The sequence below is a fragment of the Crocodylus siamensis genome, chromosome 1, assembly GCF_052110815.1.
Source record: "Crocodylus siamensis isolate JL-2025a chromosome 1, ASM5211081v1, whole genome shotgun sequence".
Taxonomy (NCBI): Eukaryota; Metazoa; Chordata; order Crocodylia; family Crocodylidae; genus Crocodylus; species Crocodylus siamensis.
In genome coordinates this window covers 135,717,918-135,738,396 of record NC_143395.1, presented here as the reverse complement: position 1 = coordinate 135,738,396, position 20,479 = coordinate 135,717,918, and the positions used below count along the sequence as shown (strand labels likewise).

The window sequence follows — 20,479 nt, the reverse complement described above, 5'->3', positions numbered from 1 at the left end:
CAAAATCACAGCAAGACAGATGGAAAAAAGGGTTGGGGCAATGATCTTGCCTTGCTTGCCATCACTACAGATGGTAAATGGGTCTGTCTCTGATCTACTGCACAGGACTGTGGCGGTCATCCCATCATGGAGTAGCCTCAGGACACTGATGAACTTCAGTGGACAACCAAACCTAGCCAGAACCTTCCATAAGGCTTCAACAATTGATGGAGTCGAAAGCCTTGGTTAGGTCAATGAATGCCATAAACAGCTCCTGGTGTTGCTCTCTACACTTCTCCTGGATCTGCCCTGCAACAAAAATCATGGTGGTACCCAAAGATGGTCTAAAGCCACACTGGAATTCTGGATGGATATCTTCAGCAAGGGGGAGGAGGTGATTCAGAAGGATGCAAGTAAGAATCTTCCTGGCAACGGAGAGGAAGGTAATGCCTCAGGAGTTCCTACACACTGACTTGTCCTCTTTCTTGAAGATGGTTACAATGTTGGCATTCTTTAAGTCAGGTGGAACTTCTTCATTAATCCATATTTTGATGAGAAGCTGGTGAAATTTTTTTACAAGAGCTGTTCCACTAGCTTTAAAGACCTCTGCAGGGATGCCATCTGGGCCTGATACTTTATTGTTCTTGGTGATGGCAAGCCAGACTTCCTTGAAGGGGGAGATCAGCAAGAGGTTCTATTACTGGGTGTTGAGGGATAATTATTATTATAGATTATTTTGCTACCTTCAATATGGTAATGGCTAGCTACAGTGATAATGGAAATCATGTAGGCTAGCTACAGTGATAATGGAAATCATGTATACTGAAAAATATTCAGAACAAAAATCAAAATATCATATCCATAAAATGGTGCTGCTTTAATCATTGATGAATAGTGCTCCACATTCTCAGTTTTATTTTAAAAAAACCACGAGATTTTTTTGGGGTTTATCTTTGAAACATAAAAACCAGGATGAAATCAGGATAAAAGGAAGAAAAGTAAAATAATCAGTTTAAATCGGGGGAAAAACTGGTAGCGAGGGAGACAGGGAGTAAGGCTGGGACTAGGGAAAGGGATGGGGGAGGGGCGCAGCACTGCCCATCAGCCGCTTCCACGGCTGCAGCAGGAAGCAAAGTGCAGAGAGCTGTCAGTGGGTGTGGACCATGACTCTTGCTACTACGCAACCCCAGGAGGGCTATGGGGCCTGTGCCGGACTCTTCCTGGGGGCGCATGTCCCTGAATCAGTGGCAGGAAGCACGTGGCGCTGTGCCCTGCCTTTCTTTCCTGGCTGTGTTTGCGCCCCTTCCCTCTGCTGCAGCAGCCTGCTGCCAGGCTGCCCTGGCGTTTGGGAGTAGGGGGGAGTGGCACACGGTCGGGTGTTGAGGGGAGAGAACCCAACCCTGACAGCAGCACCTCCTGACTCGCCTGGGGTCAGAGCGGGGAGCCCCGCACCCCCCCACAGTGGCTCCAGCCCCGTGCAGCTGGGTGCAGTGCCCACTGCAGGGAGTGGAGCCAGACTCTCCCACCTGCCCCGCCATGTGGGGCCCTCAGCTCCCAGCACCTGGGGTAGGGCCAAATTAGCCGCCTGAGTGATGCTCAATCCTGCCTACCCCAGAAGTGATTCCCGCAGCCCGTCCCACCCCGCCTGGGGTCAGAGTCAGGAACCCTGCGTCCCCAGGCAGCAGCTCTAGCCACCCTCCCCTGGCCCCTGTGCAGCCACTGCTACCCCGCTGCCACCTGCTCCACATTAATCTGGTTAACAGGGATTTGAACTGAAAAATGGGTGTAAATCAGTAAAAACTGAATGATTAAAAAAAACAACCAAAGACCAGGGAATTTATTGGTAAACATCTGGTAAAAAATGAGAATGTGGAACACTATTAATGAACTAAATCTGAAACACTGGAGAAAAAAGTGCCTTTTGAACTATGAGTTATTTTTCCCTGTAAAGAAAATATAACATTCTTCTATTGGAACACCACAACCAAGGTATTTATCCAAGGACTTCTATGCATTTTACAAATAATTAAATTCTATATCACTCCTAGGACTTACCTATTATTTTAACATTCACATAAAAGACAAGTAGATTTAAGAATAATGACATTTAATAACTGGCTGTATGTGACCCAAGATAAATGACAGCCAAAAAATCAGTACACAGAAGGCTTAACTTTCGGTGTTTTTCCCCCCCCCCCAAACCACTAGATTACACACCCTTTCTACATTGCTTTAATTATTGCATAGTTTTCTGAAGAAAAAAGATGTTTATTTGGATATAGAAGAAAAATAATTTATTTTTTACATGCATCTGGGTACTCAGCATCTGTATTTATTTAAATTCACTTTTGAAAAAATATCAGAGAGAAGCAAAGATAAAACAATTTTAAAACACCTGGTTAATACCCAAGATGGTTGCTATGAGAAGGATTATTCAAAGGAAACGTAACTGTTTTAGGATTTAACATGTACAAGTTTGTGTGAATCAAAGAAAGACACCCAAAGATTCCATGACCTTCTGTCTGTTTTGGTGTATTCTTCTGATATATTAAAATCAGTTTTTACTGATTTACACCCATTTTTCAGTTTAAATCCCTGTTAACCAGATTAATGCGGAGCAGGTGGCAACAGGGTAGCAGTGGCCACACAGGGGCCATGGGAGGGTGGCTGGAGCCGCTGCCTGGCCCCTGTCATGTAGAAAATGAGGAAGAACTATGTTTAGGAGTATACATGATTATACTTCCTGTAAATTCCTAGAGTAAAGAGATGACTAGATAACTGGCCTGGTCAACATGAAGATGCGATAGTTTGAGCTTTCTAGCTACAAAGGTTAGACCCAACATATCAAAAGATCATTGATCAAGTTTATTTTTTCCTGCTAATACCCAAGTGAGAATAAAAGATATAATTAAATAAGTGACCATGTGAAAAACAGGAGAAAACCTCAGAGGTATAGTAAAATTTTACTTCTGTTGGCTCAGCTTCAATAACCAATTTCTAATAAGCAAATAATGCATTCGAACACAAACCAGTGGCATACATTAACACTGAAGTGTCATTAAACTCTTAATTATACCAACTCATACATGAATTGCACATAAACCATAGACAGAACACAGCCTGAATCTTAAAAAAGAAGAAAAAAAATCAGTTTGTCAGCCTGAGGTAATAAACACTGAAATGTGGCATTGCAGTAAAAAAAAAAAAGTCAATAAAATAAAGCCTTAACATTTTAAGTATTTACGTGCACAGGAACAGACTAAGCTATAAAAAGATTTTCAGAAGACTTTCCTTCTCAGGAATGCTTAGCATAGTCCTGCCAATCATCCTGGCTGGGTTTTTTTAAGGTTTATTGCTACAAGCCAGAATACTTGTTAAATCTGACTGTTTAAAAGTCTTTGAATTATCCCCTTCTGCAAGCTAATCTACCAATTACAGATGTCTGTAGATCCAACGATTGGAACAGAAATGCACACACTGAAGACATCAAGTGGATCAGCTACGCTTAGGGGATAAGAAACTCCTTTCTGTTATCAAATCTAAATTCACTTAGAGCTGTTTTATCAACTTCTTGTTTGCTAGACTATTCCTAGAAGCCACAGCATGATTTTTAACGACACATGCATTTTTCTTACCCATATTAGCATGCCCATGGCTATAGCATGGGGGGTGGACAAGAAGAGCTGAAAGAGCTCACATTCTTTATGTTTTTTGTTGCTCAAAAATAAAATTAAAAGCAACTCCAAACCCTACAAAGCTGTAATTGTGATCTGGCAACATACGTGGAAGAAATTCACTGCCCTAGGCCAGCAGTCACCAACCAGTGGAACTCAATCCACCAGCAGCCCTCGGAGCCTCTTGCAGTAGATTTCGGAACTTCTTGGAGTTGATCTGAAGCTAGGGTGGGGGCCTGAGTGCCCACATGCATGCATGCGCATGCCCCAGCCCAGCAGGTCAGTCTGTGGGAGAGGGAAGGACCGGGGGCTAGATTGAGGCCCCACAGTGAGGGACAATGCTGCAGGAGCAGGAGCAGGGGTAAGTTGAGTGGGGCCTTAGCTGGGTGGGACTTATCTGCTGGGAAGGTGTGCCCCCATATAATTTTTTCTTCCTCTGTCTCTATCTGCCCCCCCCTCCCTCCCCACAGATTTACCTGCTGGGTGGGAGGGGTGGCAGTGCATGGTAGTTCTTGGGTTGCTTTTAAATGCCAAAGGTGATCTCCTACTTAAAAATGTTGGAGACCACTGCTCTAGGCATTCAAATGAAAGCTGGCACTCCAAAATTTGGGAAATACCCAGTCGAAAAGACGGGTGGGGGCAGTACCTGGATATGTGTGTACACTCATGCTTTACCTTTATTATTGTTTTTGCAGCCTGAACAGTTCAATATCCATTAGAAAGTAACAGTCAAAATATCAGCAGTAAACTTTTCAGATTTAAGGAAGTCTTATATCTCAATATTGTATCAGCAGTGTTTTTCTTTTCTTTTTTTTTTAACAATGGGAAATTTCTCATACTTACGATTATATAGATTTAAGTTTAAAATATATATCACAATATACTCTCCTTAATCATTCACATCAACAAATTAGGAAATTTGAAAACATATGGATGAAGTGCTAAGCTAAGTCGACAGTAAAACATGCATTGACTTTAGCAGGGTCAGGATTTCACTCAATCTCAGTACTCGGGCGAGGTGGTGAGGAGTTTTTTACATTAAACTTTCCCATAAATTGCAAATTTCTGTTAAAATCTGTCATAAGGAATAAAACAAACAAACCAAAAAACCTGCCACAGATTAATGGACCCCATCAGTGGTTCAGAGACTTTCTATCAAGATTTTCTTTGTTGTTGTTGATCTGATTTTTGTCGAAAGATTTGAATTCTAGCTTCCTATAACTTCTTTAAATGCATCTCCAAATAAGATCCCTTAACGGAAAACATGATGTGCTGCTGGGATCCTTATTTGGTGAATCAGAGAGTCATGCAGTGGAAAATAAAAGATACATGAGCAAATGTACAGCATACAAATATGGACTGCAAAAATTTTAGAAAAATATTTGTTCACTGAAGGAATGACAACAGAGCACTAAAAATAAACACCTCAAGCCCCCCTCCCCTTCTTTATTAGTCTGCTCTGTGAGTAACACAGCTTTTCATTATTGAGTTAGAAGTGGTTATGACTAAGACGTTTTTACTACATGCTATAATATTTTTAAAACAGTTTGCCTTACAATTCTTCAGGCTTATTCTCAACACAAAGGTGACTTTTTTTGGGTAAGTTGGGAGAGCGACAGATCCAGAAGACCTGCCATCTGCAAAGATGGAGACCACTCCACCTGTATTTTCAGTGGACCACTTTACTATCTAGGAATAGAAATTACAACATGTTATAAAAACTATGTCTACACTGAAATCAAATGTGCTAACAGCAAAAGGAGGCATCCCTGAGCTAGCTTTAAGGCAGCTAGCCAAGGGATCAACAGCAATGAAGCTGGAGTAGCATAAGCTCAAGGCAAAATATACAAGCCTACTCAGGACTGTGGGTTCTTAGTCAGAGAGCTAGGTCCATGTTTCTGCAGCTTCCCTGCTACTGATACCTGGGCTAAGTTAGTTAAAAAGCTAAGCTCAGGTATGCCTGTCCAGGCTGTAATCCTGCCTATGACTGCAAAATAAACACAGACTCTGACTGAACTTCCAGGATGGAATTTGAGGCTTTAGTTTTACTGATTTTTAAAAAATTTATAACACACACAGGTGCAATTTACTTGCAAATGAATGCTCCTCCGTACCTGAAATATTGCACTTCTAAATAAAGTCAAAAATCTACAAAACAGACCAACTGGATTTCTATTTCTCAACTCCAAATTATCTCTGGATACTCCAGAGCCATAACCCACCAAAGCTCTCTGTTCTTTCTTCCGAACACCCCTATCATCTTTAAATTAATGTGCAAGCATTACATCACTAGATTCATGGAGGAGGAAAAATAGGTGGCTAGATAAAGTGCTAGGTTTGATGGTAGAAGACTTGGGTACAGTTCTCAGCTTAGCTACAAATTTCCTGGGTGATCTCAGGGAAGACACTTATCTTTCTATTTACCTTAATTCCTCACTTATGAAAAGGAAAACTTCCCTACCTCATAAATGTACCATAAGAATAAAATTAATTCATACCAGATACTACAAAGAAGAGGTAAATGGTATATGTAGGTAAATAACACATTCTTTTTCACTTCTGAACACTTGAGAATGCCCAGGTAGCAGGAAGCTTATAAATCTAGTATTGGAGGTGTTGGAACTAGCAGGAAAGGGTTCCAAAGCTGATGAGTAACCTCTTACAAGATTATAAAAGAATTCAGCAAGGTTGGAAAGAGAAATAAGGTCTTACTACTTAGTTTATTTACTAGACTGTGCAACATGACAAAGCCTACAGGTCCCTTCTACATATTTTAAAATAACTGAAAAGGAAAAATAAACACAAATGGATACAGAAATATCTTAAAAAACATTATGATAAGACTTTTCTTTCATGCTTAAGTTTTGAAAAATCTTATTGCATTCTTGAACTTTCGTATTTAAATAAGTAAACAGTCTTTTGCTTGAAAAAAAGGGAAAAAGAAAAGATAAAAACATTGATTGATGAATCCTTAATTAATGATCAAGTAATGTGATTGGTCAGTTCAGATTTAAGTACTGTACAAGAATTTTACTCTACCTGGGATGTCAAGCTGTACTGGTTGTATCAGATCTGGTTGGTGAAGAGGATTACCAAAGTAGACAAACCATTCCTTTACTACAGAACAGACCCTCTGGGTATCTGAAAAACAAAGAACGGGATCAATAAACCTGGTACAAGTACTGATGTTCATGCAGTGATTCTGAACCAGGGTATTGCAGCACCTGGGGATGTCTTGAGGTCCTTTCAAGGTGGGGCACACAATGTCAGCACTGTTAGGTGTGCAAACACAATCCACAAGATAAACCCAGAGATGTCAAACAGAAATCCAGAATATTAAAACAATTCTGACCTGTTGTGGTCTAAGTTTTTTGCAACAGGAAAACTGCTCTATTATTTTTCCATAGTTAAAAATGTGGGAAGCTAAGAGCTGGCATTTTCCAAAGAGTGCCTTGGGTCTAAAAAGGCTGAGAACTGCTGGTTTAATGGCTGGAAAGAGGGAAAGCAGGGCATTGTTAAAGCATTACAAAGGAGCACATTATAGCTGTTTGCTCCAATCTGCAAAAAATCCCAAAAACCAACCCCCCCCCAAACAAACAAACTTAAAAACAATTCAGGGCATCAACTGACAAATCCTCAGTACAAATGGACACAGGTTCAGTTGCCTATTATAACATGAATTCAGGTTAGAACTTCAGCCAAAAAATTATGATCAAGGCTCTAGGCTATTCTTCCAAAAGCCAGGGGTGAAGGTGCTATAGTGGCTTCTGGGCATCTGTGAGATATTATATTTATCTCATAATTAATGTATTAATCATGATAATATGCCACACATTCAACCAATTTATCCAACCATAAAACGGTACAGCAAGTATGGAACATCTTTGTGTCTGGTTTGCTTGATGCTTTTCATTTGAATGTATGGTGGATGAATGTGCGGTGGGGAGCCAATGGAAGTATATTTACTGAAATCCTTTGAAAGTCCCTATTTATAGGTAACGTGTCAATTGGAAGGGGAGGGAAATAGCCATTTGTCTTTCTGAAATGTGCTGCATAAGGAAGGTCTAAAAGAATCTCCCCATCACCCACATGACAAAAGTTGTTAGTCCTTGCTTGTTTTTTTACTTCAGAAATATCAGGTGTGTTAATGCTTTCCTGGTATAGCCAGATGTCGTTTTGTAGCCAGCCTGTTTTGTTTCGTACTCATTTCAATACATTTAACTAGGTATGCTAGTAATTACCCTTGCGGGTTTGCCCTCTCTGATAAGGAAAAACTTATTATTATCATAATTTTCCCTTAAATAGCTCTACTACATAAAGTTTCAATGTTATATTTATTTTTTCATCTTCTGATAACTTGAAGTTTTGAAATGGTATAAACAAGAGTTAACATTCTGAACTACACATCCTTTCTTATGTGAAGTATTCAGCTCACAAGCTTCATGTTTTACTACTATATTTCTTTGTAAACTGGAGATAATCTTAAAGTCACTGATTTGACTGGCATCTGTTATTCCAATTACTATTATTCCCATTATAGATGGTGCTCTGTCTTTTGGCCCAGGTTTTGCTTATATTGCAAATATACAGTTCAGCCCTAAATATTCACTTCTAGGCTCTACTAAGCAATGTTAAGAAAAAAGGACTGGTGTTCTGGCAGGTGCTGGAGGATATAAAGTTAATAAAAAACCCCCACACACCCTGAAAAGATGTAGTAGTTGAATTGTTCAGTTAACCAATTTCATATCTTGTTTCATAATAATAATGTGTTTTAGCGTGGTAATTTTCTTTCATTAATTAAAATGTCCAATTTCATTTCTATTACAGGAATTTGATCTGATGAATCCTAAAATATGAAAAACTGAACTATAACATATAGCACAGTATACACTTTCTTTGATTACATCACTTCTCACACTACACTGATGGGCTGATGATACTATTCGAGAAGGAATTTAGTGTAACATGAGATGTAATGAAGGATTAAAGACAAATTTGAGGAAAAACAGCATTTTAATTAGGGACTTCCATACCAGATTTGCTCATTTTCTCTGGAATTCAATCTCCAATAGCAGCCAGAAACAGGTACACATTAGAGAAAGATAGAAGAAGTCCCATAATAAACTATTATATAACAATCTTCCAGATCATAGATCTGTACTTCTGTATTTCAATGCTACTTTTTAAGTGCTACAGTTATGACATGCACAAACATGTCTGTCTGATCACGCCCTGACTTTTGAAACTTCAAAGATCATTTGAAAGATACTTTCTAAATATATAACTAAATTCAATACGGAACTTTGATGACTAAAAATATAAAGTAAATAACGAGAACCCTGTACTTCACAAAGAGTACAGTGACAGTTTTAACATTTTCAGTCCCCTATCTACAAAAACTTTTAGAACTATCGAGCAGAAGACATAGAGAAAAATGCAATTTTTACCTAATAGAAGTCTTAAGACAATGGATTCTGAACTGGGTGCGATTTAAAATGCTTTGTACTAAAGATGAATTTTTCAGATACTTGGAAACCTCATTATATGTATATTGAGTTATCCAGCACACCCCAAGTTGGGACCCAATTTACCATTTTTTCTCACATATAACTCTAACCTTTTTCTTTAAAACCAGATGGTTGAAATTAAGATGCACATTATATGTGAGAAATAGGAATCCCTGTAAGTCCAGAAATTTGGTTGTGGGAAAGCTGAAACAATGCTAATGGCCATGGCTATGGCAGCCATGACTATTAACCTTGCCAGTTTGGGGGCGACAGGCTCATGAGCAGGCCCAAGGAAAGATTTTTTTCTTCATGTTTTCTTTTACAAAAACAGGGTGCAGATTCTATTCAGGGGCAGATTAGGTGCAAAAAAATATGGTAATGGGGGGAACTCTCATTCACTACTCAATGAAAGAGTAGTAAAAGAATGAAAGAAATACAGCCATTAAGACTGCCTTCCTTATATTATTTATATTTTGTTAAATATTAAAAATCACCTAAAATTTCCTTTTACATTTAAAATGCCAAAAATCAATATACTTTTATAATGTTGCCATTTATTTCAGTAGAACCTGGATCATTCATATCTGGGTGGCTTATAACCCACTTAATTCACAGCCGGCTGCTGAATTAAAGATGAGCCATTCACCTATTTCCTACAACTTTTACTTCAAAAGGCTCTGTTTCTCTGATCAGCTGGAGTATAGCAGCAGTCCTACATGAAGTAAGATTTGAAATAAAAGCCACAGAAAACAGCTGGAATGCTCCAGAAATATCATGCAGCTACTTGCTGTGGCTCTGTACACCTTGACAATACAAAGGTGGGCTGCAGGAGTATCAACCAGCACTGCAGGAGTGGTTGCACTCCCAACTCCTTCCTGCCACCTCCTTCCCCACCACACCTTCTACCCACCAGGGTGGGTAGACCACACCATGGGAGCAACAGCCAGAGACTTTTTTAAGTCCCCAAAGCAGATAAGAATTCCCGCCCCTTCCCCTCCCTGCTCAGAGACATGTCCTCTACCACACCCCTCCCTTCTTCTTCTCCATTTACCCTACCTGCTGCTGTGCCAACTGCCCTGGATGTAAGAGAAGCTCCAATGTCATTCCAGCTGGGCGGCATGGGAGCCCGGCTTGGCCTGGAACAGAAGCAGGTGGTGGGTTCTCCCTTCCTGTGCCCGCTCCCAGGCTAGCCAGGAATATCCAAGGGGACCAGGCAGGGAGGGGAAACTTGTCTGTCCACCCAGCTGGAGTGCGACAGGAGCTCCCCTCACCCTCAAGATAGTGGGGTCAGCAGCAAGCTGGGGAGGAAGGGACCATGCCTTTGAGCAGGGAAGGTAAAAGTGGAGGAATTCTTACCTGCTGGGGGGACTTAAAGTCTCTGGCTGCTGCTCCTGCCACATGGTCAGAAAGAGGGATGTGGCCATGTCACTGCGTCCCCTTTGGATCTGCCCCTACACTTTCCCCCAGATCTTCTCAAACCCTCATCTTGACAAGCAGGTAAGAAACTCAACCCTGTGAAGTAGCAGGGTTCTACTGTATAGTTTTACTCTAAGTATTATAATTAATCATAACTTTAACCTCTAAGAGTTAAGCCCTTGCTAAAGCAGAACAATGTTCCCATATTTTCTCAACCTATTAAAACATTCTAAACAAATGTTTTTGCTTAGCCTTGTGATCATTAATAACTTTCAGATGTATGACTTTAAGAAGGAAAAAATAAAAGCATGGAATTAGTTTTTCAATTTCTTTATAAAGGGTACCAAAACACAACTGCATGTTGAAACATTACATTATTTTTGTAATTTCTGATTGATTCCTTACTAATTACATGTAGATTGCCCACAGCCTTTACCCTTAATGTCATGCAGATGTGTGTCACTGAAACTTGCAATTACAGATTTTACATTTCAAAAAATAGTTTAAAATGTCCTTGAATAATTGAAGTGTGTGGTCCAATTGGATACCTTACTCCCAAGACTGCTCGTCCCAGACACTGTGCAGCATATCCGGAGTCAGCCCTTACCTTTCCTAGGTTCAAGCAGGACAGAATAAATATGCTGACGAGCAGGGCGGTAAATAAGTGCCTGCCCAGGTAGCTCCATATCCAATTCATCCTCCAATGTGTTGCTGCATTCAACCTCTCCATTGCTCAGGATATTGAAGACCATGTAATTTTCACCTGTGATGTGCTGTTCTTTAGCTAACTGTTAATAAGGAGGAAAAAAATTCTACTTCAAAATTAAGTATGTACAAAATACCACAAAATTAACTGAGTTTTAAAATAAATAATATTTTGTTTATCAATCTTGCTATCAATCCCAGGAAGGGAACAAATGCTTTTTCAAAATATCAGAATCCTAGATCTTTCTCTGAGAACAAGGAAATAATATAACATCATTAGCATGCCATTATTTTTTATGGAGAGGAAGAGTCCCCAAGAAACATGTCAATCTCTTCCTACCATTTTTTCCTCCTACTCTCAAACATACATAGTGGCAACTTCTTTTCTAAGAGCAATCTGTAAAAGAGAAAAACAGTGCTAATCCTTCAGTTATCCAAGGTCTTTATAGATTTCACAGATTCATAGGTCTTGTATGTCTTCACCTCAGGGTAGCTACCACGTGTGAACTACCTTAAAAGTACAAGCACAATGATGGTATATTAGATGAGGTCAGCAGCTCTCCTCTGCCTGGCACTGACCTCATCGACTTTACCTCCCAGGAAAACCAAAGTGTCTTGTTTTCATCATGCTTCTAACTTGACATTGCCTGTGTGTACTTGTTATCCTAAAGTGAAGAACACACCTCTATTTTAGCCTTGAAGAACATCCCTGAAGATGGTCACTGGAATAACAGCATTCAACCGCACAATGCCAGGCTCACTATTTCTGCAACAGTCCTGGTCTCCACAAGCCTGGGAGCTCTGGGGCCCATACCAATTGCAGTAGACCAATCTAGTTTGCTTTACAAAAATCATTTCAGGATTCCACGATTTACCTCTGCTGTGAACAATCACTAAAGAGTTATGTAAATTAAAAGACCATAGATGCCAAAGAGATACCTATCAGTAGCAATATTTTATATGTAAATAGCATCTTTGATTCCAAGGGATCCAAACACCACCAAAAATGCAGCTATCTGAAAAGCAGACCCTGGCAACCAATCAATGGCACAGACAACCACATACAGACATCAAAAATTGCAATGAAAGTGCATGAAAATCTTTAATGACCCATTGGCAAACAGTAGGGACGCACCGATAGAGATTTTTGGGGCTGATACAGATAGCCGATATATTTAAGGAGGCATATTGGCCGATACCAATCTGATTTCCGAAACAGCTGCCTCCAGCCAGTAAATCCTATGTGGTGGAAGGGGAGGGGGCACAGATCAATGCCCCCCATGGTGAGGGAGGGGACAGGGGCAGGTGCTGCCCAGGCAGGACAGGGGGGCGGGGCATGTGTATGTGGGGTTGACAAGGCAGTTCCCACCACTGCTTGCACCCTGGAAGGGCCTGAGGGGGTGCCCCCCGGATCGGAGTGGAGCAGGGCGGACTGCAGCCAGGGCTGCAAGGGAGTCTTCTTGGCAGGGGCTGGGCTCAGAGTTGGTGCTGGCGGTGCTGGGAGGATGTTGCATCCACCCCAAATTTTGCCACCACTCTGTTCCCAGTGCCACCACTGACAGCCACAGGCCCAGCTCAACACCCTGCCTCCATCCACATGCTGGGAAGAGCTGGGGCTGCATCAAGTGGCTGGTGGTAGTGGTGCTGGGAGCGGAATGGTGAAATATGGGATGGATGTAGCATCCTTCCAGTGCTGCCAGCACCCACTCTGAGCCCAGCCCAGCTCTAAGCCCACTAAGAAGAGCCCCACGCAGCCCACCCTGCCCTGCCCCAATCTGGGGGGCACATACTGCCCGTGCCTTCCCAGAGAGCAAGCAGTGGCAGGAGCCACATCCCAATAAGCTACAGCTCTGGCCTCTCCTGTCTCGCCTGGGCAGCACCTACTTGTCCCCTCCCTCACCATGGGGGGGCTTTGATCTCCCTCCCTCCGTCCCAGTCCCTCCTCCCCTTCCACCACACCGGATTTACCAGCTGGAGGAAACTCTCCACACTGCTGGCTGTACTCCTTGCTGCCTGAGTGCTGCACTCCCGCTGCATGCAGTACAGGCATTTATTGGCCAAATTATCAATCCCATCAACCCCATATCTGATACAGACAGTTTTCTTTATATCAGTACCAATCCGATATCGGACTTATGAATTGGTAAACCACTAGGAAACAGGGATTTTGTGTTTACAGTTGCTCCATATTAAATCTTGGGTTATGATGGATCAACAACAATACTACAGAAACACAGCATACTTTCAAAAGAATTCTCAAGACAAATGTGGAATAAATGAACATCTCTCAACAGCACCCAGCACCACAGCTTACTGTAATGGCAGATCTAAATAGATTGTTTATATATTTGCTACTTCAACAAAATAAATGTTGTTCCAAAAAACGATTTTCAGATGCTAAAAAATGAAGTAGAAGATGGTACAAAATGTAATGAATTAAAATGAACAAGCATCTGTTTTAGCCTTATTACTTTCATAGGCTTAGGTGCAAAAGTTTTGTGAAAATGCAATTTTGCCACAATTTTGCAAAAATTCACATTTTACAGTCACTGAAAATTCAAATCAGAAGCTGGGCTCCAAACTAATGTCAAATGACAAATGTGTGCAGTATGGCGTACTAAAAAATGTTTCCACCCTTTATATGTAGGCAGGCACAATATGCGTATACTTTTTCAAGAAAAGCACCAATGAGATGCAATGTACCCAACGTGGTGATTAGGCTTTATAGACTGACATGTTAGAATTTAAGATAATCTATAAACACAATTAAGAGTTATCTATGCATTCCAAAATGTGAATTTTGGTGCAGTATTTGCTTTGACAATGTTTAATAACTTGTAGTAGAAAAATGAACAAGCTGTACCTCTACAAATTAGACAGTAAATTCTTTATGACAAGGATGGTATTTTTCTGGATTTATACAGCAACCAGTGCAATGGGCCACAATCTCAGCTGCACTTTCTAGATGTTATTTTATTACAATGATATCACACCACACTGTTTGGGAACTGCAGCCCTTCAAATTAAAGATAAAACCAAGGGGTAATGACTTCCTGTCATGAAAACTGCATGGTATTGTCTTTCATAGTAGGGGTGTTAACCCTGATGTCCTGGCCATAGTTCAGCCTTCATAATTACCACTGTGCCTAAGTAAATATTCTTTGAACATTATAAAAAGCATTCTTCATTTTACATGCCATGTTTGTGTGTAGTATGTATAATGCCTCCTGTTTCTTTGGTATGACCAATAAATTATATATGGCTGTGTGGTGCTGCTGTTTTACCTCAGAGGTGACAGCATTTTAGAGGTGGAAGAACTTGAGTAGGTTTGTAAGTTTTACTTTGGTTTGTAAGGGGTTTGTAAATGCTTTGGGCAGGAAATCAAAAGTAAACATAAAATATAATTTTAAATAACAAAACAAGGAAATAATTTTAAATAATCAAGATACTAGAAGTAAGAGACAGGTTCTGCCTCCTTCTGTAGCCTATAGATACCTAACAAAACAGGGCCCCTTTATGAGACTTAGCAAATACTAAGTACTATGAGCATTACATCTCAAGGGTTTTTTTTCTTAACAAACTACTAGCAATTTAACTTACTGTATTCCAGATTTACCACTGTTATACAAGCTAAATATGTCATGAAAATATAGTACCGAAACTATGAGAATGGGTAAATATCTAAATTATTTATAATTATCAAAAGACATGAATGGTTCGTTCATTAGATCCTGAAATCAAGTTGCGTGTAAAAAACTCATCATTTTAGGATTTGGTTTACCTGGGAGGGAAAACATTTTACACACCGAAAATGTTCAAAGCCTATTCATTATCAAGGAATTATTAACAGACATTTTGAACAAGAATGTGATTAGGTTTTTAAAAAAAAACAAATACCTGAAATATCTCCTGATCTGAGCACATGCCGGTGTCCTGCTTGGCTGAGAGTGCTTGGGAATTTGATAGAGAGGGAGGAAGCCAGGGAGACTGCTGACCAGGCAGGATATAGGACTCTATTGCCTTGCACAGTAATGTCTTGTCTGATCCCAAAGGTAGCATCTCTTCTAAGTTTTTCACACTACTGTATGAACGTGGAAGTCCTGCTATGTAGTTTGCTACAGCCAGAATTATGTTAGACCTTTTGCCATAGCTCTGGCTTTTAGGAGGACAAGAGGTTAAACATTTATGCCAAAAACCTTCCAAAGTAGCTTCTGGAACTACATCATTGCCAAGTAGACAAGCAAAAAAAGGGAGGTCTGTTATATTAAGATTTAGTGCAAGGCAGAGGTTCTCCCTGGAATACATAACAGTGACCATCTTGTCCAAGCAGAGCTTTTCAATGGAGAAGTAGGGGGAGGTGTTATAGATGAGGTAGTCTGTATCTTGTCCAAGAATCCCCATGCAATTATGCTGCAGTCCGTAAGAAGCCACCTCATAGTCTGCTTCTTGCAATGAACATATTGTTTTCTGACCCAGGGACTTTAAGGCAAAGCGTGTGAAAGTAGCCAAACCAGAAGGAATAAAGAACATCCCTCTCCCTGGTTGCTGCCTGTACATCTTGATGGACTGAAAGATTCTGCCTATTTCCTTGTTATTCTTCAACCTCCGTTTAACCCATTCGCTTCTCTTTTTCTGTTCCACAACACCATCAAAAAAGAATACCAGCTTGATATCAGCTGCTGTGAAAGCATTAATAAAATCCTCTAAATTGGCAAGATACTCTCGCCACTGGCCACCACAAACCCAAGATTCTGGTGTATACCAGTGTCGTATACAACTCAGGGCATCTACCACAATTACTGGAGGAGAGTCAGGATAACTCATGCGATGTTCTTCTGCCATTTCCTTCAGATTTATCATTTTGTGCACATCATGGCAAACATTTGCCACAAATCCCTGAAGACCTTTAATGCCCATAGTTGGCTTCTTTGTACAACGAATTGTTTCAGATATCTGAAAAATGAAAAATCAAACAAGTATTGTAAAGCACAAGTAATGATGGTCAACAGAGGAAAGAAATAGGGAATCATGATAACTGGGTTCTGTTTCTAGTGTAACTAAAGACTAAGATCTTGGCTCTTCACCTCTCTGAACCTGTTTTGCCAGCTATAAATCTCAGACACCTAGCCATCTTCATTAAGTCCTTTGCTTTCCACCTTTTGCTATCAGTGTGTCAGGGCAAAGGGCTACCTTGTTGGAAATACTACCTTGAAAACCAACCCACAGCTAACATTTATTTTTAATATAAACATTCAAAGTATAAAGAAAATTGACCATGCCTATTTTCAACTACTGACAGTTGAGAGCAAAAAGTGTGTAGCATTTCCTTTGCCTAAAGACTGCAACATAGACTAATGACTAGATTCTCAAGAAGAGAGCACTCACAAGGCTCAGGAATTGGTGGGAACAAGTGCTCACTAACTTTGGCCTTGATCTAACAAACAGATCCACGCGAGTACTGTACCCACATGCCTATTTGAAGCCCCAGCATAGTCACTAGTTCACTCCTAGGAATGCACTTGCAGGATCAGGAACTATTAAGTGTCTACATAGTAATTTTAGCTGCAACAGTCACATTTTAGATTTAAAATTTCATTCATTTTATTATGAAGTTTTAAAACTTAAAAGGTCAAGATGAAAACAAATTTAAATAAACAGAAACGTGTTCGTGTGGTTAGCTTACAATGATGTTTAACAGGACAAACATTTTTCAGGTCACTATCAAACATGCTCATTTTGAATCAACTGATCTAAATTTAAAACAGTATAAAATGGCTGGAATCTGAATAAGTAAAAGGAAGGTGTTATTCATATTTTTTCCTATATTAAGAATTGCCACACACAGCTCTTTCCACAAGTTTTCTGGCAGTGGTATTTAAAAGCATGAAAAAGAAAGCAATTTATAAGTTGTGAAAATAAATATGAGAAAAAGAACAAAACTCAGACCCCCACCTGCCTCCAAGTTGCATTTACAGAAATCCTAGTTCATGCTAGATGATTTGCACAGCTTTCATGCTAGCTATTTTTTTCTACCAATACAAATACAGTTTACATCAAAAGACTCTCCATTAAAAAAAATCAGTACTGATTTTTTAATGCAGCAAAACAAGGCTGGTTTTGGTTGGGAGTGGAGGGGGAGATTTACTTTGACTTTATTCAAAATGGCCCCCTCATTTCTCACCCAAACAGTGAAGAAAGTCACTGAACGTTTTAATTAAGCAGATACAAGTTTTTTCTATCTTTCACACTGCTGATTTCTCACATTTTGAATTACAAACTACATCAGGAGTGTTACATTACAATATATTTGACTCTAGTATACAAAAGAAAGACCAGAATAAAAACAGTATTATAGATTTACAACTCTGAAAGGTGTTTGTGTAGTTTTTTTTCTTCCTCAGAACTTTAAATATTAGCGCCCTTCATATGTAGCTCCTAAACATTCTTTTTGGCATGATGTGAAATGTCTGTCAATACTACTTTTTTATAAATAGAAAGCTGCACTTGTGCAAGTATTACTCTCCTTCACTGCTGCACAGGTGTATAAAGCACAGCATTACTTTCTCCACAAATACCATTTCTAGAACTATGTGGGTAGCCATCAGAATCTAGCAGTGTGTCACAGTAGGACATTTTCCTCCAGCGGATGCCTGGAATACTAGCACATACAATCACACCAGGAATTTCTTTCCAGAAACCCTTTATCATGTTCCTTGGAGACCCAGCTATGGATGCACATATGAAAGGAAAGTAGCCTCCCAACTGCTCCACTACTGTTGTGAGCAGTCTGAGGTCATCCTGCGTATAACAGACAAGTAGTACTCAAAGTTTTGGCCCTGCAAACCAGATGAATGGGTCAGGGCCAGATTGGGCACCCTGCTGTCCCTGTGTGCCACTCCCACCCAGCCCTGTGTGCTGGAATCAGGATCCAGGAACCCCCTTTGTTGCCTCTGCCCAGCCCTCTATGCTGGGATTGGGCCTATGCCACCCTGCATGCTCTATCTACCACATAGAGCCATAGTCCAAGGGGCCTTGGGGCACCCTGCAGGACAGATGATATGGTGCCACAGGCCAGATCTGACCCTCAGAGTAGGGCTGAGCACTCCTCTAATAGGTGACTATTGGCCCTTTAAAGGTAATTTAAACTGCTTCTGTAGAAAAGCAATAGGTCTGAAAAACAGTTGCCTATGATCTGCTCATTCATTCCTTACCAAAAGAAGCAAAAGACTTGCACTGAACAATTTAACAGCTAAGTAATCACACACTTATGGAAATATTTCCCAGTATTATTGGATGTGTCTATACCTGAAACTTTCCTTTGTTTAATTACTAAGGCCCATCTACACTGCAGAAATTTTTCAGAAAGTGTCCCACAACTGCTAGCACTAGTTGAATCTTATCAATAGAAACAACTGCAAGAGCTCTAGTATAGACAGGCTGCAGAATTTAGCAGTATGTCCCATAAGCATGCTCAAAGCATTCAAAACAGTATTAAAGCCTTAACTTTGTTCCATCATACTAGAGCAGTTGAAACAGGTAGTACAAGAGATTAAAAGACTCTTTTAAACCACAGAACAGCCTAAGCTAAATTAGCACTGAAAGTTGCCCCAGCTTTGCCCCAACCCTTCGACAAACTTGTCACTATGGTCCTACATGCCACCTCTGGGCAAGAAGATAGCTCAGCCTCCAGTCCTTTTCACTCAACCCCCCTGCTGAGACTGACACGTGTGCCAATTTGAGCTTGCCCACATCAAAATTGGATCATGTCTGTATGCACTTGTGAACAATAAAATCAGATGTCACAATTATGACCATAACTTAGCAGTCAGTGTAAACTAGCAGAAAGCGTTCAGCTTCATGTGAAACAGCATCATCTTTTTATGATACAGATACCAGTATTATGACAAATAGAGTGGGGTTTTTTCCTGTGATATTGGAAAGGGGCTCAAACCATGAGATTCTACTACTTCAAACAGTCTTCCTTTTTCACTAATAACACAGGTGAGCTTGAATGGACAACCAAAAGATGAAAGATTCTGTAATTTTCCTGCCAATTCTGAACACCAGACAGCCCCACTAAAAACAATGGGCATTTATACATGTGCTCTGGGAGTGGGCGCTTTAATTAGAGCAGCTGGAGCATCTCATGTATCAGCATCCCCATGCTTCAAGATGGGGAGGGGGGGCATGCTTTATCTAAAGCTCATTGAACAAGCCTTAGATAAAGTGCCCCTACTGCCATTTTTAAGTGTAGGGATACTGATACACAAGATCCAGAAGGATGCTGGAGCATAGTAGTTACTGGAGGCTCATGGTCAGACTTTATCCTGTCCACTTTCATGTGTCAAGTGGACAGGATAGACTGGAGTAACTGGATCTTACTCTCCACATTTATGCAAAACTCTTATAGCATTCCTGGCTCAGGTCACTAACACTTGACAGTTTAATATACCACATTGGATGTACTCGCGTCTGCTCCGACATGCTGTAGTTACAGCAGGGGCGGGCAATTATTTCAGGCGGAGGGCCGCTTACTGAGTTTTGGCAAGCAATCAAGGGCCGCATGACAGACAGCCAGGGGCAGATAAATATTAATTTTCTAAGTTTTTTAGGGGCCCTGTGGGCCGGATAGAATGGCCTAGCAGGCCACATCCGGCTAACATTTTGCCCACCCCTGAATTGCAGCATGTTGGAGGAGCCTTGCTGCAGGTGTATAGGCGCCCAATGGGTACGGCCTGAATCTGCTGCTTTTTTCCAAGTTGGGCTGCTCCAAGCTGTGCGCACCCACACACAGCTGCGCACAGCTCCCCAGGGCTGCGGCTCAGTGACAACCTGGCAGCAAAATACTACTGACTTTATCTCAACAGCAGGCAGCCCCCCTCTTGCACAACACAAGCATTAGTGCATCCATTGCGTGAAGCGGCATGTCTCAAACCGGCTGTCCCCACTTCAGGGCACCTTGAGAGCCCTGCAAGGGGTGGTGTGCAGTGTCAGCATGGTTAGGGAGAATCCTAGAAAATGGGGGACGGAAGGGACCTTGGAGGGTCATCTAGTCCAATCCCTTGTTCAAGGCAGGACGAGCCCCAACTAGATCATCCCAGCCAAGACTTTGTCAAACTGGACCTTAAAAACCTCCAAGGATGGAGAGTCCTCAACCTCTCCAAGTCACCTGTTCCAGTACTTCACTACCCTCCTCAT

General features: G+C 40.9%; 1 protein-coding gene across 4 annotated transcripts in view; it reads right to left on the bottom strand.

Annotated features, from left to right (window-relative positions):
* FAM120B (family with sequence similarity 120 member B) overlaps positions 1 to 20,479 on the bottom strand; it is an 86,113-nt gene that overhangs the window by 65,132 nt on the left and 502 nt on the right. For all 4 annotated transcript variants that reach the window (XR_016441876.1, XM_090043567.1, XM_090043576.1 and 1 more), the window contains exons 2-4: positions 15,179 to 16,234; positions 11,184 to 11,364; positions 6,693 to 6,794 (exon numbers count right to left, since the gene is read on the bottom strand). Coding sequence is in view for 3 of the 4 variants with exons in the window: in XM_090043567.1 (XP_089899693.1) it covers positions 6,693 to 6,794; positions 11,184 to 11,364; positions 15,179 to 16,198 (1,303 nt within the window). In the remaining variant the exon portion in view is untranslated. The remainder of the gene's footprint in view (positions 1 to 6,692; positions 6,795 to 11,183; positions 11,365 to 15,178; positions 16,235 to 20,479) is intronic.